The sequence below is a fragment of the Eurosta solidaginis genome, chromosome 5 (genome assembly GCF_040869045.1).
Source record: "Eurosta solidaginis isolate ZX-2024a chromosome 5, ASM4086904v1, whole genome shotgun sequence".
Lineage (NCBI taxonomy): Eukaryota > Metazoa > Arthropoda > Insecta > Diptera > Tephritidae > Eurosta > Eurosta solidaginis.
This window is the reverse complement of record NC_090323.1, coordinates 42,817,908-42,843,219: the sequence shown is the minus strand read 5'-3', so window position 1 is coordinate 42,843,219 and position 25,312 is coordinate 42,817,908. Positions and strand designations below refer to the sequence as shown.

The following is a 25,312-nucleotide window of genomic DNA, read 5'->3' as shown; positions in this document are numbered from 1 at the left end:
AGTTAGGAGGGGTGACCTTACAGGAGGAACCTTGCACAAAATATCTAGGAATCATCCTAGACAGTAAGCTGTCATGGAAGCCCAACGTGGAGGACAGGGTCAAGAAGGCCTCAACGGCACTCTATGCATGTAAAAGAATGCTGGGGTGTACGTGGGGCCTATCGCCCTCTCTTTCTCATTGGGTTTTTACAGCGATTGTAAGCCCTATTCTATACTATGGAGTTCTTGTTTGGTGGAAAGCCACACAAAAATAACATACCTCAAAAAATTTGAGGGGGTATGCAGACTATCTATGCTTAGCATTACAGGAGCCCTGAAAACAACCCCGACGGCTGCACTGTATGCCATTCTGCACATCCCACCTGTAGACCTGGTAGCAAAGAAATAAGCGTTAACGACCGCAACCAGGCTCGGTGCTTCGGGGCAGCTTGAGCGCTGACCATATGGCCATAGTAGTATAGCGTCATCAATCACAAGACGAACAGACTACATGATTCCCTATCTGGGCTTCGAGGGAGATCTTCAGGCCACAATAGAGGTGGACGATTGGCGCAAGTGTGCGCAAATGGCGGACGAGGCTATACATGTGTACACCGATGGTTCCAAAGTAGTGGAAGGAGTAGGGTCTGCGGTATACTGCGCTGATCCGAAAATAAGCAGATCCTACAGGCTGCCGGATTACTGTAGCGTTTTCCAAGCGGAAATATTAGCCGTAACCAAAGCAGTAGAAACCCTGGAAGAAAATAGCTCAAAGTGCAACCGTGTTAACTTGTATATTGACAGTCAAGCAGCAATTAAGGCAATAACCTCGCATAGCACAGCATCTGAATGCGTGTTACAATGTAAGCAGTCTCTGGAGAGAATCGGGACAGGGAGAAGCAAACATGGGTCCCAGGGCATATGGTAACACTACGGACTCAATCAGTCTATGTGAGGTCCTCATGGACCGGCCAGTTCAACTTACCTGACATCACTAGGCTGTTAGTAAATAATCACGCAACAACAAAAACATGAAACAGCCACTCTTATGTACATGTACAAGGCAACGAAGAGATACCTCACACAAACAAATGTAGTCATCACCCGAAGTAGTTACTCATACATACACACGCATATGGCTATGGGAGAGGATTGGACTACAGATATACATGTATATAGGTGGTAACTAACCATGCATGAGCTACAACTGTTCGCGAAATTACTAGATCTTAGGAGAAATGTGTGAACGAGGAAACCGAGAGTATACAAGCAGCTCAAGCTGAGTATAACTAATCAGTTTTGAATTAAATACGCTATTGGTTGTGAAGTACTACTCCCAAAGTAATCTTAATAAAGACCAGTTTGCAATACCAAATATTAAAAATAAAATAAATGTAAGGCGCGATAACCTCCGAAGAGATCTAAGTCCGAGCTTCTCTTCCAATTTGCGTCGTCCTCCTCTTGATTTTCCCTACAAATTGGCCGGACGGGACCTATATGATTTTATGCCGACTCCGAACGGCATCTGCAAGGCAGACGAGTTGTCACTGAGAGCTTTTCATGGCAGAAATACACCCGGAGCGCTTGCCAAACACTGCCGAGGGGCGACCGCGCTTAGAAAAATTTTCTTCTAATTGAAAACCTTATTTTTGCTGTTGCTTTGCCCGGGGTTTGAACCCAGGGCATCCGGTGTGGTAGGCGGAGCACGCTAATCACACCACGGTGGCCGCCAATATTGAAGTGATTTATTCAACAGTTTTGCGATTCGAACATTAGCAGAATAGCAGAAGTCCCCAGAATTCGTTATAATATTTAGTATACTTAATACCCTTAGATTAACATAGGTTCTGGTTTTTGATACGGTTTTTCAGTTTGATCATTCAGTAAACTTCTGGTAACACTCTGGGCTCATTCAGTCTACATGAGGTCCTCACGTACCGGCAAATTCAACCTACTCTATACCGTAGATCGTAAAGTTCTGATTTTCTTATAGCAATATTTAAACAGCAGTGTCCGGTTTGTTGCATCCACCACCCCGTAGAAAACTATCTTCTTGACCACCCCTTCCAAAAGATAGTGCACAACATTCAGGGAGGAGGTTCAGACTTTTTCTGGAGCCCTTTGTTATTACAAGAGCCCTTTGTCACCGAAGCGTTGTTATCTATATCCTAAACCTAAAGTTTCCAGATCAGCTTCGTACCCACTAATATTAATCCCCCAATCAAGGACCTATTTAAGGCAGGTATCATAAAAATTCTCTAAAGAAGAATGTGCTCCCTTTTGCTATAGTAAGCCGCCAGATCGCACAACTTTGTCAACATTGTCACCTCTGACCAGGATGCTAAGATCATCTGCGATAGATGATTTATAACAAGGGTGACTTTATCGATATTTAAGACTTCAAAGTGGGATCCTCCCACGATTTTTCTTTTAAAACGCGACGCGAAGGAATATGTAAAGTGCGAGCTTTTTAGAGGTTAAGTGCGTATGACCAGCTGGTTGATGTCCTAGTTCATGCAAAGTTTGATGTCCTTGCCCTAAGAAAAGTGCAATGAATTTAACAAGGACGGAGCTTGTATTGAGACTAGCGACTGTTGTAGACAGTATTAATCTGAGAGGAATTTTTACAACGAAAAACGTAAGCCCGTGGTTGATGATATGTTGTAGCATAACGCTTTCAAGGCATTGCGAGCCCAATTTACAGCTTCTACAACCTCACCAGCACGTGGCGAATATTACTTATTTATAAAGCGAAGCTCTGCGGACTCCAAGCCCAACACGAAAAGATGGTTCGTCAGACTAGTATCTTAATCCGAAACGTACCGCATCTGTATCCGACAAAAGCCCATCAAAACCGATAAAATGCCCCAAAATCTTTGGGGAGTCTCCTTATTCCTAGAAGAAGACGAAGAAGCATGACTCAATAAAGCAGTTATAGAAATGTCTCATTTAGGCCGTACTACCGTTGCTGATATCTTGAGACGACAGAGAACCGAGGAGAGTATGCTGGAAACGGACTGTGTGCGTTAAAGAAGCGGAGAGGCAGAAAAAAGTGGACCGGAAAGGTATGAGTATCACTGTGGAACACGGGGGGTTTTGAGATTACACATAAGTGAGCATTTCCCCCCATAGTCGGAGCCTAGCAGAGGCCGTATCTTTAGGTAGATACTTGCAAATTAAGAATGTTTATGTATCTCTCTTGAAACATTCATTGGCAATAAGACTTCCTGACTGTTGGAACTCAATGTAATATGTTCATCTCATCCTCAGCAGGCTTCCCGGTATAGTTTCGAAATCAGATTATCTATCGCACGCGCTCGCTTAATTTTGACAACACCAATATGGTAGGTTTCCCCTCAAGAAGGCTTTAGTGGAGACGGAGTGAGATGGCATTCAGCAATGACGATGAAAATCGGAGGCATATTTGAACCCTGCTGACAAATTTGTATCACAGATTTCAGGACATAGTTTTGTACAGCTGACTTACATTGGTTAGAGAACAAGGAACCTGCAAAGTAAGCCATGAGAAGAATTACTGTAACAAACACGGGTCACCGGCCTATTGGCCTGCAAGAGAGAGTATGGGGATCCCATTCAACAGAATTTTTAGGAGTTGAGGAGCGAAAGGCAGTTATATGCTGCCGAAATTTCAAAAGCTTACAAGATGATCCATAAAACATATTTGCAGGTTCATTGACTAACGAAAATGGTTTGAAGAGTGTCGCGCAGTCTTACTGCTGTCATGAATAACTGGTTCCTACGGAACTTCATCGAAATGGCGCTGTCCGCGCTACTTGGGAACTTGTTTTTTATAACCAGGCAACGCATCAATCAAACAATGAACCGTATCAATATCGAAATCTTCAACTGCCAGTTTCGGGTATTGGACTACGCGAGCGAAGTTCACTGGGCTTTTATCGGCACAAGGTTTCGCCGCCTCATTGTACATAAGGCTGAAGACCTTTTTATGCTCATCTGGGTCAAAAGGCTGAATTCTTGCTCAGCATTTACTTTCTCTCCTTTATCGGGAAAATGATATTCTGGCGACACAAGATTCGCGATGCATGTTGCCACCACATTAGTAATCCACTCGTACCGTCGACAAGTGTCTTGAGGTTTTCTTGGTCGTTATGAGATTCTGGCAAGAATTTCTATACGATACCATATAGATATAGCTCGATCTCGATTTTTTGTGCTCGATACTTTTATATATTGAAGGATCAAGTATCCAAACGCTGATTATGAAAAGAATTGGATCTTGGCTTGCACAAACGCCTTTTGGTGCCATTTGCACGTCTGTTTTGAGCCGCTGTAATACTCGTCTGTGTACTTTACTTAGCTTTTTCCAGAAAACTTTATCCGGGAAGTGCGTCGAACACCGATCTTTTTTTTTTTTTCTCGGACGTTGTGACAGCGCACTGCCCTCAAGTAGCCCGATAAATCCAGGCTAATCCTGTTTTTTGTTTTTTTTTTAATTCATACATACTTGTTTTTTTTTTTTTATCCTAATTCTTATTTATGTGTTATTTATAATTTTTTTTTGTTACCGAGTCTTTGAGAGGCAGTGACTTCTTAAGCGCCGAGATCTAAGACCGCTCAGCTATAGAGAAACTCATCAGCTGAGAAATATAGATTCACAAAATACAATAGATTAAAAGTATAAATATAATTTTTTTATTATTAAGAGAACACAGAACCGTCTTTTTTATGGCAAAGAGCGAGTCCGAAACATCAATTATTCTCGAGTGAGAGTTATAATCTCCACACAAACAAAGAAAAGTTCGTGTAGTTGGAAATTGCTTCTGCATTGCTTAAGAATTATAGGTTTATAATGCCTTGAAACTCGGCATGGAACATTCAAGTTTACTTCGTTCAAAAGAAATGGGTTTGAAATCGATCAATTTAAAAGTCTAGCCATAATAGTACACCTAGCATTTCTCTACGACTTGCAAGGGTAGGAAAAAATAATATTTTTAATTACTCCATTCGCCTGGAATTTGCTGCTTAGGTAGCCTTTTCTCTAGGTTATTATTTGGGGCGCCTTTTCTGCGAAAAATGAACCGAAGGCAGACCTGGGGCCCGCTTCACAAAAATACAACTCTTGTAATACAAGTAGATGTGTTCTGACAAATTGTTTTTTCAAAGATAGTTGTAAAGGGATGGGATGGAGATAGGGACGCGGATAGGGTCATCAGCAGCAGATGCAGAGCCAGACGGAGGGGAGAAGTGAGAGTAAGAAGAAAGAGGTGATGGATAGCATGAAGGAAGGAGAGGAAGTAGAGAAATAAAGGAGGAGTGCGAGCAGTATTTTGTAATTTTTCGATAGATAGAATTTAAGATAGATAGAATTTAAGGAAAATTGCAGATAGGAAACCCCAAGTATACCACTAACAACGTCGGATATTCTTTTAAAGAACAACAACAACATAAACAGTTCGTGTTTTATAAAGTAGTATTTATTTTTCGATTATCAAAGTATTTAACTTCCAAGAGAGTTTACTCTTTTAATATATTATATTTAAATACCTATAAATCTTTTAACAAACTAATAATTTTCTTGGTATCTTCACGACATTGACAGACTAACCACGAACAACATCGTCATACTGGATCGTGGTCTCGATCACCTTGATATTTGGTACATACAAACATTCTTCATTGTAAATTTGTCTATCCAATGGATAGCCCAAAGGCAATTGATCCGCACCAACGGCAGCGATACCGAAACCACTAATTTGTTCAGGGTACAAAGCCTCGCTTAAGTATTGGCGATTTTGTTGAGTCACTGGAGTAGCGATAACCAAAATTTGTACTGGCAAACCACCGTCAACGTTGGCGCCACGTGGCAGCAAAAGATTGCGTGGCAGTTGGCGAATGCTGCTTGGCTGATATTGCGCTTCCGATAATATTTGGCCGGTCATTACTTGGTAATAGAGTTGACTTATGGTAGTAGCGTCATTATTGTAGCCATTGAATTGACGTGAGCTGCGTTGAATATAATTTTTACCAGCTTCCAAACGTTCTACGAAAGTATCGATAACAATATGGTTTTGAGGATATTCTGTCAACGACGCACGACGTCCACTAACACCGATTTGTGGTACCAGTAAAACGCGTATAGCGACCTCTTGTGGTTGCTCTACAGCAATATCCAGAGAAATTGTGAAGGGTTCATAGTTCAAACGTTGTTGACGTGCTACCACTTTTTGGCTCAATTGTTGCAAATTGTAAGTATTCGATTGTAAAAGTTTTTCATCGAGCAAATTGATGAGATCGGCATCGTAATTTTCGGTGTAGGTAATCAAAGGTGTAATACGTACACTTTGCACCTCAATATCACCGCTCAGCTGATCTTTGCCGTAGGGTTGCAATTGTTGACGATAATCAGCGATTAAGTGAGCGTATGCGATTATGATTTGTTGGGTGAGTGGTTCACGCAAATTACCAAAGGAAAGTGCGAGTGGTGTTACTTCACGCACTGCACCAACATCGCTGCCGAGTATGTTAACAATTTCTTGTTGCAGTGCTTGCAATGTGCTTTGCACAGCACTCGAAAATTGTTGTTGTTTCAATATCAAACGACCATTCATAATATCTGCAATGATGTTGAGTGTTGCTTCACTGCCTTCGCTTATGCTACGCTCTTCACGCACTTGCTCGATGAGTGTGCGCATTAATTGCATCAATTGTGCGATTTTTTCTCTCTCTGCCTGATAGTATTGTTGTTGTTTGTCAGTCTTATGCTCAACAGCATCAACAATGCGCTCAATATTGAAACGTGCAGCCAATTCTTGTATGCTCTGCAAGAGTATTTCACCACGTCGTTCATAGCTCAATTCTTTCGCATAGGCAATGTATTGCGCTATTTCACTCAAAGATCTTTCATCGTAACTGTATTGGTTTTTGTTACCATAACCGTGTTTCTGATATTTGTAGGATCCTTCAGTTTGTTCACCACCATGCCGACCATTATAATATGGCGCATATCCTTGGCGGTAGTGAGGTTCGTAACTTGGATAGTTTTGGCTATAGCTATTATAATATGGACCATATTTGGTGTACTCTGCACCATTGTGTGGTCCCTCATAAGGCGTAGTATAAGCTGAGCCGTATTTCTCGTAGTTGTAGCTGTAAGGGCCCTGATACTGCTGTTTATCACTACCACTCTTGTAACCATAATCAGCACTCTTATATTGTTGGGGTTCATAGCGACCATATTGGCCTCCTTGATGATATTTTGGTGCATAGTGGCCAGTATAAGCTAAACCATATCGCTGATCGTGCACGTCACGATACTGTTGGCCCGCATAACCATTTGAACCATATCTCTTGTCCGATGCATCATATTGAGCTCCTTGGTAATATTTAGCCGCATAAGGCGCATAGTAATCTCCCTGATAATACTGAGAAGCATCGGGTCCAGTATAGGCTGAATCATAACCCTGATCGTATAGTCCTTGATATTTTTGCCCGGCATAGTCATTATATGAACCATGTTTCTTGTTGGGTGAGCTATGTTGTGCTCCTTGATATTCTTCGTATGTTCGTGGTCCGCCGGTATAATGTGAACCATAACTCAATTTGTTGTAACCATATTGACCTACACCGCCATATTGTTGACCCTTGTAGCCATATTTTGTTGCGTCTGGATATGGTCCGTATGGGACGTATGAACCCTGGTATGAACCAGATGCCGCATATCCTTTATTTCCGTAGCCATATTCGCTACGTGGTCCATAGAAGGGATTTACATAAGTGGAATATCCACGACTTGGGTCATATGAGCCAGATGTGCCGTAATCTTGACTTCCGTAGCCATATTGGTATCGTGGACTGTATGAACTGTGTTCTTGACTTCCGTAGCCATATTGGTATCGTGGGCTATATGAATCATACAAGCCAGATCTTCCGTATTCTTGATTTCCAAAGCCATATTGGTTACGTGGTCCATAGAATGGATTTACATAGGTTGAGTGTCCGCGTGCTTTATTACTGATGGGTAGTAAACGTTCACTGTCAGCGCTAACTTTTGGCAACTCGTTGATGTTGACGAAATCTTGTACCTTGTCTGCAACACCGAGGAAACATTTTATTGATTTCTTGACAGGATGGGAAGTTGCTATATATTTGTACGATTTTCCGTCAACCCTTGTCAAATATAGTTTGGGGAGAAGACTTGTGATATCTTCTGTGCTATCTGTAGTTCACGTGCGAAGAATGGTACTGAAGATGGCAGCACCACACAACAAATTTTTTCCCCAAAGTAGTTTTGACAAGGGACGATGACAAAACAACCCAATACACATCTTGTAAAAGTGACTTCACTTGCAGATTGAGAAATTTTTGACCTTTCAACTTACCTCCATATCCCTGGTATGATCCTCTATATTGATCTTGTGCGCCGTAGCCATAATAACGTGGGCTTTGTTCATAACGTTGGCTCTGTCCATAACGTTGACCATATCCTTGTGCGTAAATATTTGAGTAACCACCTCGTTGATATTTCTCTCCTTCGCTATAGTATACACTGCTGCCTCCACCACCAATTCGTTGTCCACACTCAATACTTTCAGTTGCAGTTTGTGCCAATTGATCGATGATAATACTCTTCCATGCGATATCGAGTTGAATGTCGTCGGATAATTCAGTTGGAAGATCATTTTGATTCTCTACTTCCAAAACAATTTCCGCAGATATTTCCTTACCTGCACCATATTGTTTACGTTCCGGTAGCTCTTCATTGTAGCTAGCATATTTACCTACAGGGTAGAGAGCACCAAAGTAATCCAACAGACGCGAACCGGTGCCCTTAACTTGATCAACTAATCTTTCAAAATCCACATTTCGTGCAGAATACAAAATATAGTTGTCATAATAGAGTTCAGGTAAAATCTCATTCATGGGCGGCATAACAAGATCTTGCGTGTCTGGACGTTCACGTATCGCTAGCGTGAGTGCATCTACGAACATAACGGCATTGAAATAGAGACGCGCATAGACAACGTTCTTTTGGAAGATTTGGAAATCACGTGCAAGCACAAAAAAACGTTGTAAACCCACGAGCTGGCGTACGTGTGTCATATCGACTGGATTGTAGGCATCGTTGGGTCCAAGAATGTGTTGACTGCTTGCTAATTGCAAGAATTCTTGGAGTATGATGTCGTCGTGCTTTAGGAAAGAAGTGATTGCTTTGTGATACTAACATCTGAGACGCTTTAATTTTCAAAGACTTACCTTAATATACATAGCCGGTTCTGTCACGAGCTCTTGTCCCAATTGTATAAGCTCAACATTTGCTAAGGGTTTTTGAACTTGTAGGAGCACATCGAGCAGGAATTGTTGCCGCTGTTGGGCACCTCCATACGCATAACCTTTACTTTCATTTAAAGTGGAGTTTAATTCCCATTACGGTTATAAAGATCTCATCACACGCTTACCTTGCTTACTTTCACCGATGCTTTCCAAAAATCTTGGCTTAGTCGTCGCGCCTAAACGCCTTGCTACGACGCAACACGCCAAGCAGCTTAGCAATATTACGAAAGTCTTCATTGCCAGAAACAAAAATTTCTTCCGCTCTTAGTTTTCAAATTAAGAATGCACCGTTATGCTCTACCACTCAGTATCGGTAGACTACTATGCCAGACTTCACACCAACCTGAGCTTATATACCTGCAGCCGAAGCGCTTTTCCTTTGCCAGATCTCTTAGGTATTATCAATGAGTTTGTCCATCGCGCATTATCTCGTTTGTATAGAAAAAGTATTTGCAATATTTTTTGGTAATTAAATTACTTTGTCGCTTTATCATTAACGAGCATTTACATTTCCGAACCATTGAACTTCTTATTACCCATTAGTCTTATCACCTAGAGTCGAGTACGTGCATACCAAAGATATTTTGCATACGAACGTAGGTAGGCTCACAGCCCAGCATTGTTGGAGTCGAGATTATTTTTAATGGGCATATTTTTCATATATTCCTTCGTTTGTTGTGAACCCAAACTCGACCCTTTAATAGGCATAGCATGTTTTTATAAAAACATACATATGTAGGCACTGTCAAGATAGATCAAAGGAGCGCCTAGCAACAGCTGGAGCTTTTGTTCAAAAAATGAAACCAAAACCGTAATCGTCAACTTTTTAGATCATTCGGTTATATATAAAGGAAACAAGCATCTTCTTTTTCTTGTAGCAATGAGTGGATTCCAGAAAATTTTAGAAAGTTTTACCAAAGTTGGGATGTTGATCCGGTAGGTTCCGACAAATAGCAGCATTAAGATAGCACTCCGACCATCTCGGAAACGATTGAATATTCTTTTGTTAGGAGCTTTGAATTGTCCGAGCTTCGCCTGCTAAAGAAACAAGATTAGCTCCGGGTAGGTGAGGTTTGCAATTGTGTTGAAGAAGGTGCAAATTAAGCTGTCAGCTCCTTGAAATGGTTGAGATACACAACCCCACGAATCCCCCAAAGCTGTTGGTTAGTACACCTAAGAAGCGCGATTGAATTATTTGCCCTAGTCACAAGACTGACTTTATTGTGCGGGTTAGCTGGCTAAGAATATACCCGCAGTGGATATGCCTGTTGTAAGAGGTGACTAAACTCCAAGTGTTGTTCCTGGAGTAGGCGCTACGCTTGGGATTCGCTAAGTAAAAATGATATCCAAAGAAAAATGCAACAAGCCTTGGATATGATCTATTTTTTGTGATGGCGAGCCCAGAAAACGATTAACGGACTATGATTTAAAGGAGCACGATCTTATAACATGCACCTGGAATGTCCGCACTCTGTCAGGAGAAGGCATTGATGACTGGCTGTTTCGGTTATTTGATGTTTTCATCAACGTAAATGCCGAAATCACCACAATAGAGGAATCACGTTGGACGCGGCAAGTTAGAAAGACAATAGGACCTTGCGACGTCTACTACAGTAACCATATAACCATAAGCGCAGCTAAGTGTCAAGATGCTGGTTTTGTGGTGGGAAAGAGACTTCGCCGGCAAGTACTGTCGTTCACTGTTGTGAGCGAGCATCTAGTCGCAATCCGCGTCAAGGTGAGAGTTTTCTATAGACTATGCGAACGATAAGGATAATCACTCATTCTATGAAAAAATACATGACGTATGGTATATTCCGCTGCCGTGACATCAAAATCATGATTGATGACTTTAACTCCAGGTTGAGCAGGAAAGGAAAGTTTATTTGATTCTATTATTGAAACTCACTCTCTAGGATGTTACATCAGCCAAAGGGTTGAAGCTTATTGACTTCGCATCATCATGATCGGCGACTGGCATAGCACCATTACCCAGAATGTGCGAACGCAACGAGTTCAAATATCGGCATTGCCTTGTGGCAGCCAAGATTAACTATAGCCTCAGTGCAGTGAAGAAAGAAGGCGCAGTGACATATAAATATTTACCAACGAGAAGCTGCGAGCAGGACAGACAGCTGGTAAATCTCTCCAATCTGCGCTACCTCGGTAAGAAAATACGCTGTTTATAAAAACATGCTACCTAGGGGCGCGCAATGCATTAGAGGGATATCGTGGCGCGAAAAGGAAAGATAGATGCCTCCAGATACTGGCTGATGGAAATTGTACCCGAAAAATTGTAGCGATGGATGGTGGATGGTTCCAAGACCGTGACTGATTCTTGCAGTTATGATAACGGCGACCTGGTTACTGACGTACAGAGTGTGCTTTGGTTGTGGACGATGATGGAAAACACGTTCGACTATGACGAAATGAGAATGCCAAAATCCGGGCTTAAAAATAGCAAGGCGCTGCGTAACGAGGAACTACCCGCTCAGCTGTTCAATATCGCGTATAATGCTCTATCCAGGGCATGGTGCGAATGACTAAAGGCCGAAGCCAACGAATTGATTGTACCTTAGTGCGGCTGCAGACCTCGTAAATATCGACCAGATCTTCACTATTCGTTAGATCCTGGAGAAGATTAACAATAAGTGAATCGACACGCAACATCTCTATGTTGACTTCAAAGCAGCCCTAAACAGCGGTAAAAGGACTTGCTTATATGCTTGTAAATTCCGAAGAAAAGCAATATTCGCGAGCTAGATCTTTATTATGGATGAACAAAAAAGTGTCGGCCAACAAAATATCAGCACACATATTTGGAAGCAGAGAAAGGGGCAGACCTCCACTGAGTTGGAGAAGCAGGTGGAGGAAGATTTAATCTTCCTTGATGCTCGCAATCGGCGTCCGCTATCGCGAAACAGGGGGAGCTGGCGTGTCGTGTAACGTATTAATGATGATGATGATGTACTACTGCATGTAGTTAGAGTAGAGACACCGAGTCCAAAGATCTAACCTAAAAATATCGAATCAAAACACGAAAGCAATATAATTTTTATTCTTTCTCAATTTACCTTACTAACATATAAATCTGATATACTCTTGTGAATATGACCAATGTACTCAAATGAGATCAATTTTCTTGATTCATATTTTTCTATTTTTCCATTTTCCTTTAATTAAGACTATTTAATTAGTTCTTCATTAATTTTTAATGAACATCAAACGCGACAAACTTAATTATTATTCTGAGGCAACAATGCGCATCTACATTTACATATACATATGTTTACCTAATAGGGCGGATACAGAGGGAAACTTGGGATTGGTTAAGCCCTGTTCTGATACTAACATTCGAAGTATCAGTAGTCAAAATGAAACCGATGGAGAACTAGCAACTTGGACTTACGATGGCACAGCACTGGACGACAATAATCCCACAGCGGGTTAGGGGGTCAGAATATACCCGCGGTAGGTATGCCTGTCGTAAAAGGCGACTAAAATACCACATTCAAGGGGTTGTGTAGCGTAACCCTTTTAGGTTGCCAGCGCAATATACAACTTCTCCAAACCCAATTGTCAACCTAACCTATCCCTGGCGAATCCTGTTTCTTTAACAGCCGAACTACTCCTGGATCTAGGGGGTGAGAGGACGGTATGGCCAAGAAGGTCGCATGTGGACATAAAAAATCATTCCCGAGATGATCGGGCTTGGTACCGGCATCCGGCAATGGACCATCAACATCGATAACACTCTCCAAGGCCTTCGGGGAGTATCCTTGTCGCTACAACAACAACAACTGGACGACAAATGTCATCACCAATGACATCACCGTCTAGAAGTTGATAGTTGAATCTATTGGTTGTGTATTGAGCTAGAAATTCCTAGAAGTTTTTTTAAAACAGTACAGCGCCATCTAATAACGGGCAAACGGAATATATGGTCCCGTGCCTGAGCTTCGAGAGAGGTCTTGGGCCACAATTAAACCCTTGGGTTGGTGCGGAAATGGTAGAACATACCATGCACGTGTCTACGGATGGTTCCAAATTAATGGTAGGGTGGATCTGCTCTTTACTGTGTCGATCCAGAAATAAATAGATCCTACAGGCTGCCAGATTACTGCTGCGTCTTTCAGGCGGTTAATATAGCCGTGAAGAAAGCAGCAGAAATTCTGGAGGCAATAATCTCACACGGTCCTTCGTCAAGAAGTTTCCGGAATGCAAAAAAGTTCAGGCCGCACCATACATCTATACTGGGTTCCCGGTCATAAAGGGATAGAAGGTAACGAAAAGCCTGATGAGTTGGCAACGGAGAGGGGAACACTCGCTGAATCGACGATAGACGTCCAAATCAATTTGAGAGAAATCAAGAGGAGACTGGAGTTGCATATGATTCATCCAGCAGGAAGCAGAACAAAAGCGCAGGCTGCATAATTTCTAAGATCATGTGCAAAGCCTGCAATATTAGACTCACAAAGTGGCTCATATCTCTAAACAGAGAAGACTTAAGGCTCGCGATGGGCATACTAAGTGGATACTGCCTTCTGGTGTCAAATGCTCACAAGTTATGCCTCGTCAGTAACAGCAGGTGTAGGAAGTGCGAGCTGCAGGAAGAAATGATTGAACACGTTCTGTGTTCATGTCCTGCGCTCGCCAGGTTAAGGCTTCTGCTTTTACGGCCGCAGAGTTGCCAGATTTCGAGGTAGCAATTAAGCTAGATCCTAGAAACCTACTAGTATTTGCGAAGAAGACTTAGTTATTCTATAACATAAGCCCTGGCACCTGATTGGAATTCTTTCGTTTGGTCGTCAAACAAATTCTGCTAACACTATAGACACACTTAGTCTATGTGAGGTTTTTATTGACCGGCCAGTTCAACCTAACCAGTCGATAAAGTATCGAAACGGAAAATAATGTCTTCTCTACTGTAATGCGTCAGTTAGCGTTTTGAAGCAAACTTATTGAGAAGGGTAGAGCTGACATTGATGCCCACAAAAGTTGTTTATTCAGAACTACGCTCAGAACTAACAGCTTTGGTACTAGCCCGAATGTCGCCTAGATCGTCCAACCTTGCTTGAGTGAAAAACCGGAAATTTATGGTGATAGATGAATGGCAGCATTTCCCGGGCCGCAGAGTTTGCATCACAACCTCCCCCGTAAAAAAATTTAGGGTAGGCAGTGAACGCCGCACACACAAAAACGAGTACATATACTTGCTTACATACTACATAAATCCTTCTTACATAGTATTTCCGCACCTGAACACAACGCCCACAAAGTCGTACATGAAAGCGTACTTACATACTTATGCATTAGAGCGTCCAGACAAAAAAGGAACTGTTTTATATTTGCAGGATAATCCTAATGACGTCTTAAATATTTTGTTATTCTTCTTTCTAAAAGCTTATTTAGAAGCTAAGGAGATACTTACGAAGCTGAATAAGCGCGCCAGTCGTCCCTTTTTGAGATGACTGATGCGATAAAGAGACACGCACGTCTTCCTCCGCATGATTTTCTCAAAGCAGTGACATCAGCAATTAATTTATAATTTTTTATTTATGGCTCAGTTACCTGGGATCCAAGCACAGATTGCCCAATAAAGCCTCAAAAGATTAGAATATGAACTTTAATCACTGTGTGACACCCCTTAACCGTGTGGGCCCAAAACGTACATTTAATATTTTTGACCGACCTAGGTATTATCATTTGAAGCAGTTAGACTAGATAAAGAGAGCGCACCAGTTATTCCATCGTTGGGCTAACTGACGCCAAGGGAATTTTAATCGTTTTCAACTTGGACCTTAGACCCTGTGGGCGGGTTCCGAAAAGAATACGTTTTTGGTCGGAGCATCGTCTTTTATTCAATGCATCTGCAGAACAAATGGAGCATCACGTAAATTGGAAGAGAAGCTCCGTTTAAATCTCCTCGGAGGTAAGTCACGCCAAGAATTTATTTTTTTTATGTTGGTGTCTGCATAAAGCTCGTATCGCAAAACTCGCCACCGCCGACCCGTAAATGCCGATGAATCTTTCCAAGAACTTTTCTCTCGAACACTCCCAGAGCTGCCTCATCTGCTGTTGTCATGTCCCAAGTTCCTACACCATTTAGCAGGTCGGGTACGATAAATGACTTGTAGAGCATGATCTTCGTTGGCCGAGAGATGGCTTTACTTTTCCATTGCCTACTCAGTCCAAAAGAGCACTTGTTGGCAAAATTAATTCTTCGCTGAATTTCTGGGCTGACATTGTTGTTTGTGTTAATATTGGTTCCCAAATAAACGAAGTCCTTTACAACTTCGAAATAATGGCTGCCAACAGTGACGTGCTTCTCAAGATGCAAATGCGCTGAATACTTTGCTTAATGACAGCATGTACTTCGTTTTGTCGTCATTCACCATCAAAACCATCTTTTCCGCCTCTTTTTCCAGTTTGAAATAAGCAGAACTAAAGGCGCGGGTGTTCTGGCCGATGATATCAATGTCGTCAGCATACGTCAGTAATTGTACTCTCTTATATAATATCGTTCCAGAGAGGCTAAGTTCTGCAGCTAGGACCATTTTCTCCAGCATCGAATTAAAGAAATAGCATGGTAGAGGATAATTCTACCCGTAACCCCGTCTAGTTTCGAATTGCTCGGTGAGGTCCATTCCAATTCTGACTGAACTGGTGGTATTGCTCAACATCATTTTGCACAGGCCCTTAATATAGACAGCACCTCGACGAAGAGGTGATGCGTGTGAACTCTTTTTCTTGCGCATAGTGAAAATCTAGTCGATGTATATTTGCCAGGTCTATGACCGCACTGATAGGGTCCAATCAACCGGTTCACGGTGGGCTTCAATCCCTGATTCTGCGATAGTTGACGCAGTTTGCAGGATCACTCTTCTTGTGGAGTTTGCAATAACACTTATGGTGCTTTCTTTTCTTAAAATAATGTCACCCTGTTGCTTTTTTCTGCTCTCTCCTAAGCTGGTGGGCTCCTTTCACAAAATGTTTCCCCTTGAATAGATATTACCTACAATATCAGCCGTTGTGCAAGGCGCTAGGTGACCTAGTTCAAAGGATAGATTTTTAAAGTGCTATATGAGGGCAACATATTTTCCTGAAAAGAAAACGTCATTAGATTCCAATCGTCGAGCATATCCGACCACATATTGCATAAAAGTTGATGCATGCGCCTAACAAACTCCTCGCCGCCGTAATTGAATAGTTTCGCATGCAATCCATCAGCGCCAGCGGCCTTGTTGTTTTTTGGGTGTGTATAACATAATACAGAAGTACAAAATCCCGAAACACATAATGGCGACATGACCAGATCCAGACAATTCATAACCACGACCATTCATAATCCCGACACCACCAAACTGGCAACATGTAAATTGGGATATTGCACGGGTGTATAACATAATACAGAAAATCAAAATCCCGAAATTCAAAATGTCGACATTCAAAATGCAGACAAATCAAAAAAAGATAATTTAAAATACGGACAGATCAAAATATAGACAAATACAAACAAACCAAAAAATGGTATTTTGTTGGCCCCATCATCTGATTCTTCTATTAAGAACACTTTTCTGCCCGACTATGGAAGCAGAGGAAGAGGGCGGCCCCCACTCCGCCGGAAGGACCAGGTGGAAAACGACTTAAACTCCCTTGGTGTGACCAATTGTCGCCAGTTGGCAGAGTTTAAACGGTTAAGCGCCAATTAAGTACGTAAGTAAGTCATCTTGTTCTTCCCGTAGCAGCACTTCGCTCCATACAACAGGACGGACCCTTAGCCGATCCAACATCGGCTACGCGATCCACAGTATTTGTGCGCAGAACACTTTTCTGTGTAGGCGGTCGGCCGCGCTTCAAAAAAAAATCCCCTTAGCCGATCCAACACCGGCTACGCGACCACAATATTTCTGCACAGAACACCTTTCCGCGTAGGCGGCCTTCAGCCGCGGTTCAAAAAAATAACCCTTAGCTGATCCAACTCCGGCTACGCGATCCCCACCCTTTCCGGCTACGCGATCACCTCGCTGAGCTTATTTAAACATACATACATAGGTTTATCTTCATTTATGAAGATACAAAATATTAATTGAAATAAAAATCCATAGTCGTTTAAAGTATGTACTTATTCAAGAAATCACATTTATTTTTGAACGGAGAGTCTAGAAATTTCCGTATTATGATTAGTCTGTATTTTGTTTTTCCTGAATTTACATTCGTCTGTATTTTGATTTGTCAAAATTAAGATTTGTCTGTATTTTGGTTTGTCAAAATTTTAATTTATCTGCATTTTGATGTGTCTATTTTTCGATTTGTCTTAATTTTGGTTTGTCTGTATTTTGACTTGTCGTAAATTTAGAATTTTCTCTGTATTTTGGTGTGTCTGGATTTTGATTTTCGACATTGGGAATGTTTCCCATATTGCACATGATGACACATCTTCGGTACTGTTCTTCAGAAATCTTTGTATTACAACACTTACTCGATCCAACATCGGCTACTCGATCGACAGTATTTCTGCGAGGAGCACGTTTCTGCCTAGGCGTAATGTGCACGAACGAAATCTTAGTAAGTTTGTCTGGATTGTGTATTGTCGAGATTTGCAGTTGTCGTGATTTTGTCTACTCGGGATATGATGTTGTCCACATATTGTGTTGTCGGTATTTCGTTATGTCTGGATTGTGTCTAGTCGGGGTTCTGAAAATTGTTAAGATTTATTTATTTTCGGGATCCTGAAATAGTTATGCACACATACACACGCATATGGCTATGGGAGAGCCGTGGACTACAGATATACATGTATATAGCTGGTAGCTAACCAAGCATGAGATACAACTGTTCGCGAAATTACTAGACCTTAGGAGAAATGGGTGAACGAGGAAACCGAGAGTATAAAAGCAGCGCAAGCTGAGTAATAACTAATCAGTTTTGATTTAAACACGCTATTGGTTGTGAAGTACTACTCTCAAAGTAATCTAAATAAAGTCCAGTTGCAATACTGAATATTGCAGTGATTTATTCAACAGTTTAGCGATTCGGACGTTAGCAGAAGGTGCATAAATATCAGATATCCCCAGAATTCGTTACAATATTTATGTTATTAATATAATGAAATATTCCTACATGAATATCTAATAAAAGCAATTTACCATGATCGAAAAACATGTCGCCCGAACTAAGCTAAGATGACTAGTGCCACCCTAGTGACGCGAAATGTTCTTTCGTATCCACTCTAAAGCTGCACACATTGGTGCTTTATCGGTAACCGTATCGGTAACCTTATAACAGCTGATTCGACCAACCTTATGGGAATCAATGCAATCAATTATTGGTGCCGCTAAGGTCGTAACCGTATCGTAGCCAACCAATTGGTTTTTGGTTTACCGTCGTAACGATAAACAGCTGATTACGTTAGGGATACGACTACAGTGATACGACATACGGCACCAATGACTCCCGCTTAATATACAGACAATATGTATGCTCTCTTTATTTACCACAAATCTAGACAATAACCCCCCCTAGAACAACTGTATATGTATTGCAGTATATGTTGTCTCATCCAGCTTTTAGAGCTCGTCCATCTAGGGTTGACAAATAAATGCAACACATTGGCCCTTTGGTTGTGTAAAATATTACATTAAATATCAAATATAGACAAGACTTTATTGCATTATGTATGGCACAATGAATTGTTGTTTATTGTGGCAAAAATATTGTTGCAACAACAGTGACAGGCAGCAACACGAGTACTAGCAATAGTTGCTGAGAATAGCCTAAGGAAAAGTTAAAAAAAAAACTCATAAGAGCTTTACACTCCATGAGATACAAAAGCTACTGCAGCAATGGCCGGAATGGAATTGTTGGCTTCAAATAAGTAAATAGTGATGAATGTTACAACTCGTACGCCACAGGGGTTGAATGAATGTGAAAAGCGTATGACAAGTGGAGATTTGACTTCATTTTAATACACTTTATACATTATAGGGATTCACATGTTCATACACATTAGGGTGTTCAAATAAAAGTTTCAGTTATTTTCATAATGAACTTACGCTAGGAACGTAGATTAAAAGGGAACGTAGTTTGAACTGATCGGTCAATATAAACCTCACATAGAAAGATTGTGTCCAAAGTGTTACCAGAATTTGTTTAACGACCAAACAGAAAATCCCATTACTTAGGCCCGGTTTTTCAGTACAAGTTCAACTCTGTTTGTCAGTAAAACTATGTTTAAACTTATTCTGCAGTTTTTCAGTCTACTTTAACTGAAGTTTAATCTGAGCTCAAGAGGTCGATCTGGAAGGGTTAAAGTCTAGTTAACCTATCGGCGATTTGCGTACGTTCGAAATGGCGTCGAATATACCCAACAAGCATTTGGGTTTGAGTACCATTAGAGCTCATGTTGATAACTAGCATAAAGCTAAAATCTCAAGAGTTGTTACGAAACAGTGACTCAACTTTAGAATCATAGTGTACTCAGAACACAAAAGGGAATTTTATGTAAAGCGGAAAACGCTATTACTGAAGTTGAAAAAATTATAGTTCCCAACTTGTGGTTCTTGAACTGGACTCCAGTGTAGGATTCCAATACTACAGTATTTTCACGAAAATAAAATGTAAAATATGTATAATTTATTTTTGATCGCTACATTACTGCTATCAACCAGGTGTTTATTTCGCAAAACAAAAAGATGCTGGTTTTGGTGGTACCACCTTGGAGATTTTTTTTCAACTCCATCTCAACTCGATATCCAATGTAGGATATCAACTGGAAAAATGTGTTGGATATTCATTTGAGAACTATAAATTTCTCAAAATGTCTCATATGTTAGAGAATACTTTGATTATGCCGTTAGAGATCAACTCGATAACTTAAGAATAATTGGAGCATGGTGTTGGATATCAGCTCCGGAAATAGATATATATTTCTCTAAGGTTGGAGAAATATTTTTGCCATGTTTGTTGGGTAAACAAAATCCAGCTGTTGCCGTATCTATAAATTATCTAGATAATAAGAAACCAATGTTTCTGTACAAAAAAGCATACCCCAAAGGCGGCCTTAAACTGTGACTGAAAAACTGCTCAGTAGTTTAACTGGAGTTTACATTTGACTAGAGTTTTATGCAAACTTATGCCCCTATTACCGTTTACAACTCAACTCTGATTGGGTTGAAATTTCGCAATTTGGTATTACAGATTACAACTCAACCTGTCAAAAAAATTTCGGTTGAGTTGTCTAGTCTTACAACTTTTTGTGGTATTGCCGTTTACAACTTTGTGTTGGTGTAGTTGTCAAAGACGTCAAAATCTTACAACTGCTTACTAGCAGTTGTCTCATACAATTTTGCAGTTGTTTTGAAAAAAATTTTAACGGTTTAGAAGACGGTTCACCACCTAATTTTTAACAAAAGTTTTCAAAGTTGGTATCAAAAGACACGTTTCGACCTCCGATTTAAGAATCCGAAAACAAAGATGGTAATTCTTTACGACAGCATGACACTGCTAATACGCGTCCAGAGAGAGGTGTCAAAATACGCGTATTAATCTCTAGAACAATAACCCGAAGACGGAAAAGAAACATTTTATCTCTGTCCGGAGACATTTGCAGTTGAAGTTGGCGATTTTCATGTGGTTGTTGTAATGTTGTTGTCTTTTTTCGGTTTTTGTTTAATATCTTTTGAACGAGTTAAAATTTTTATTTTCCGCCTTCGGATTATTAATACTGATGTCAAGACGCGTCGTTTAATACCTCTACCAATATTTTTGGACTCGTATTAGCAGTGTCGTGCTGTCGTAAAGAATAAAATCTAATTTCATGTGGTTGTTGTATTTTGCCTGATTTTTTGTACACAGCAATGCAAAAAGGTGTTGGACCCAACCAGGGTTATCTTTACGAATCGCGGCTAAAGGCCGCCAACGCAGACAGATGTTCTGTGCAAAAAAACTGTGGAACGGGCCTCATATTTCAGCCCCTCTCGGGCCATTTTGTGGGTTTTTGTAAATATCTTTCGAAAGAAATAAAATTTTTAATTTCCGCTTTCGAATCCTAAACACGGAGATGGAAACCCGTCTTTTGATAGAGTTAGCTGGAGCACGGGCTCATAAAACGTTACCAAAAAAAAACAAAAAAATTAAAGCCGGTAGCTAAACCTTTTTTTAACAAACAATAATCAACAATTTTGTACATATTTATAGAAAAAACAAGGTTTAAACGAATTACATTGAATAAATTTTTGACTTTATGTAGCGACATTCCAATGTTGGACGAGGCTGGCCGCAGTTCGGATGCAGCCAAAATAGGTGAAATTATGCGAGTCCCATTGATACTAATCACTACACCTGAGAACCCTGTTTGAGTAAAATACAGTTTTTTCTGTTTGGGTTTTAATCCACTTCCCACAAATATGCTCCTCACTAATGTCTAAAACCAGTCCAACACCAAATTCCTGCCGTCAGCAAGGAATCCGAGTGTGGCGCATAATTTTAAAATACGAACGCGGATGCGGAAATGGTCCTTAATTTTGTTTCAAATCTGCAAAATAACTTCATATGAAGCTCATCGTTTGTCACTTAAACATTTTCTTACTTGGTGCTTGGTAGTTCCAAGGTATTGGAATGATCACGCGAATGTTTTCCGTATTCGCGACATGTCAATCACCAACATTTTCGCCATTATAAAATATATTTTATATAATATTAATAATAAAATCACATTTGAAAATGCTTAAATTTCTGCCACAAATTGATCAGCTGTTTTTTTATCTGTCAAATCATCACTTTCTGAAGTTGGCAACTTAATTCAACTTCAACTGAAATAAGTTGTAATTCGTAATACCAAACAGGGGCCCTATTCGCTAACTGTGAGTTTTAAAATGTACACAAGAAATTGTGTAATCTTTGAAATTCTGATTCTGTAAAGCAAAACTGTGAAAAAAAAACTCACTGATAAAAACTTCGTGAGTTTTCTTGGCAGCCAGTGTACACTATTCTGACATTCAAAACTCATACGCACTGTTGCAGAATGACTTTTTTGTTTTCATGGCGTTTGATGAATATTTTCTCACTGACATAAGACTTTTACATTCAGCGCTCATTCAGTAAAACAATGTACACAATAATTTACATAATCGCATGATAATTTAAAGTGTAAATTGTGTGTGCAAATGAGTTTTCAATGAGTGTACATTTTTCAGTTTTTCTCAGTTACGGAATTGACCCCCAGGAGTTGTGTTGTCTTAAAGTTTAGTTGTTTTAATTACAACCCAACTAAGCTGGAAACGGCAATAGGGGCATTAGTTTAAGCTTACCTTAACCAACTACTGAAAACCGGGCCTTAGATGCTAGCGTGTCTGCCTAAAAGTATGCAATGCTAATTTTACTGATTTACAAGAAGCAATACAATTAATGAGAAGTGTCCGCTTGTGTAGTTCTGCGAGCCTGGTGACTGATCACTGTGATCGTTGTAGATGCGAAAAACGCCAGCACCGACTGTGGCAAACAAACAAACAGATTCATTCATGGATACAGATAGTGATTGATTTCTAATACTGTTTTCACACAGAAACTTAATGATCTCATTTCACCTGCTAATGAAATCGTAAATTTTTTGCTTTCACACAGAGGTAACTGCTCGATTAGTATGAAGGATGAGACAGACAATCATGGCGGAACGATACAAGGTGGGAGCATGTTGACATACCTACAAACAAAAAAAATTCCATGTGCTTGTAAATTCGATGGACAAATGTCAAAATCGTACTGCGCCGGTAGTTGATGTATCAAATCAAATAAAAAAGGTTATAATCAGCTGTTCGATGCGGCCACCTTGTATCGTTCCGCCATGCAGACAATGACATTTGCTTTGAAAACTAAGAAACGGAAACGGAAGCGGAACGCTGCCAACAGAGTTGCATTGTGCTTTTGACTTCATTAGGCATTCGATTAGCTACTAATGAAATAATAATAGATTCGAATTTTGTAGGGAAGATTGAGCTCAATAAGCGTCTTAATGTAGAAAATTGCCTTTATTATTCAATAAGCCGTCTGTGTGAAATTAGTATAAGGCCGCTTTGTGATAGCTGAAGGTAACAATCGCATTCGGACAGTCAGTTGACAGTATTACAGGGTTACACTGAAATAGCAGCCTTGGGCGGGTCAAAACGAGTAATTTCCGATGTAGACCCAAAGGTTGTGGTAACTCAGTGGTGCGGGTGTCAATTTACAGCTGTAACGAATTTACTTGCAAATCCTCTTATTTGCCCTTCTGCTAAGTTCGAATCACTAAACTGTTGAATAAATAACTCCAATATTGAATAATGGAAAAATAGCCTTTATTAAAGTACTTCACAATAACACTTATACTTTGCAATTAGCTGGCTTAATAACCAAACTGATAGCTTAATGAAACTTACTTTCAAAATAATACTGCTATTGCTCGCTAGATATTGTCTTAATCGAAACTGCTTATAGCGCCTCTACCGCTGGTGCTTTTATATTCTGTGATTTCCTCGTGGCATCTTCTAGGCGTTTCCAGAATTTGCTTAATTGCCGTCATATAATCATAACTACAGATGCACGTATATAGCTTCTCATATGCGTGTATTTGTGGGTGACACTTCAACAATTACAATTACATACTTTTGGGGGCATCTCTTCTCTGCTGCGTGTACGTACATATGTGTAGACATAATGTTTTATTCATTTATGTAGATACATAATGATTGAATTATTGATGTGAATTCCCGTCACTGCTTAGCATCGGCTTAGAGATAGCAGCACTCCTTAGTTTTGCTAATATTCGTAAGACAGCGGTATACCTTGGAATTTCACTGCTGAAGACTTATGAAGAAAAGTAAATCCGCATTCAACGAATAAAAAAACATCGCGTTTCCTTTCGCTATATTTAAGCACTGGTTTGGGTATGACTTAACATAAGAAGCAAGTTCCAGATGGCCGCTAAAACCCACATGTGAGATGTCTAAGCAAATTTGACCCAGCAAGAATGGGAGGGAGCAAATCTGCTGATTACCCACCATTGGCTCACTCTAGGTCTACTCGTTTAGGTATTAGCAAATAAACCACCGCCTGAAGGAATGGCAAGCGCATGTGACCTGTCACGAATGATATTATAGCTACAGGGCCTGCTCTATTGCATCAAACGTAGCTCTTTAGTTCATATAAATTGTACCACAAAGCGACTGCTGGCCTTGGACAACCTATCATATAAGAGCATATCCGAGTTGAAATTCACTACCACTTTTGTAACCATTCTAGATAACCTTAAATACCACCTCCTTTGAAAGGTCTTCCAAAACGAAGTTACATCTAACAACCATCCTCCATACCAGACGTAGTTGATAGGAGCTCTTAACATTTGTCACATCTGCTAAGAATGCACGATTAGAGAATAACTTCATTTTCAAAAACAATTATGAAATCACTCCTACTAACAGCTAGACCGACCGCAGCAGCTGGATCCTTGACCGCGGGCGCAGGACACGTACACAGAACTTACTTCCTATATATCCTGTTATAGTGTTCCGTTAGTACATTCATCATGAGTGGTATGTCTTCTCTTTTAAGAGAAACCCGCTTCGATCCACGCCTTTTCTGCTTGATAACTGTATGCAGCTCCTGTCCCTTTTTAATTTCTCCCAAGCGATTTGAAATGTCTATCGTATATTCATCAAGTGCTCCATACTCCTTTGGCAACTCAGCGGCCTTTTCGTCACCCTTATGACTGGGAACCCAATATAGATGTACGCATCGACTTGAGTGATCCTCTATAATGCTTGTTTGCATTCCAGGACATTTCTGACTCGCCTTCAGCGCGTATTTTTGCTTGCAATAAAATACAGTTAGTTGATAGCCTGTTGGTTTTACCTTTTTTGGATCAACCCATTATACAGAAGACCCGACCCATTTCGTTAATTTGGAACCATTTGTATGGTATATGTTCTGCCCTTTCAGCACCCTTTCTCCATCCCGCCAGCTCCATTGTGGCTTCACGTGCTCTTTC

General features: G+C 40.5%; 1 protein-coding gene across 1 annotated transcript in view; it reads right to left on the bottom strand.

Moving 5' to 3' along the window:
• The window catches only part of Fbp1 (Fat body protein 1), a 29,819-nt gene extending 20,227 nt beyond the window's left edge, over positions 1-9,592 (bottom strand). Inside the window, exons 1-4 of the mRNA XM_067791887.1 lie at positions 9,417-9,592; positions 9,214-9,350; positions 8,340-9,147; positions 5,574-8,047 (exon numbers count right to left, since the gene is read on the bottom strand). Coding sequence (XP_067647988.1) covers positions 5,574-8,047; positions 8,340-9,147; positions 9,214-9,350; positions 9,417-9,528 — 3,531 coding nt within the window. The 5' untranslated portion in view covers positions 9,529-9,592. The remainder of the gene's footprint in view (positions 1-5,573; positions 8,048-8,339; positions 9,148-9,213; positions 9,351-9,416) is intronic.
• Between the last annotated feature and the right edge of the window lie 15,720 nt (positions 9,593-25,312).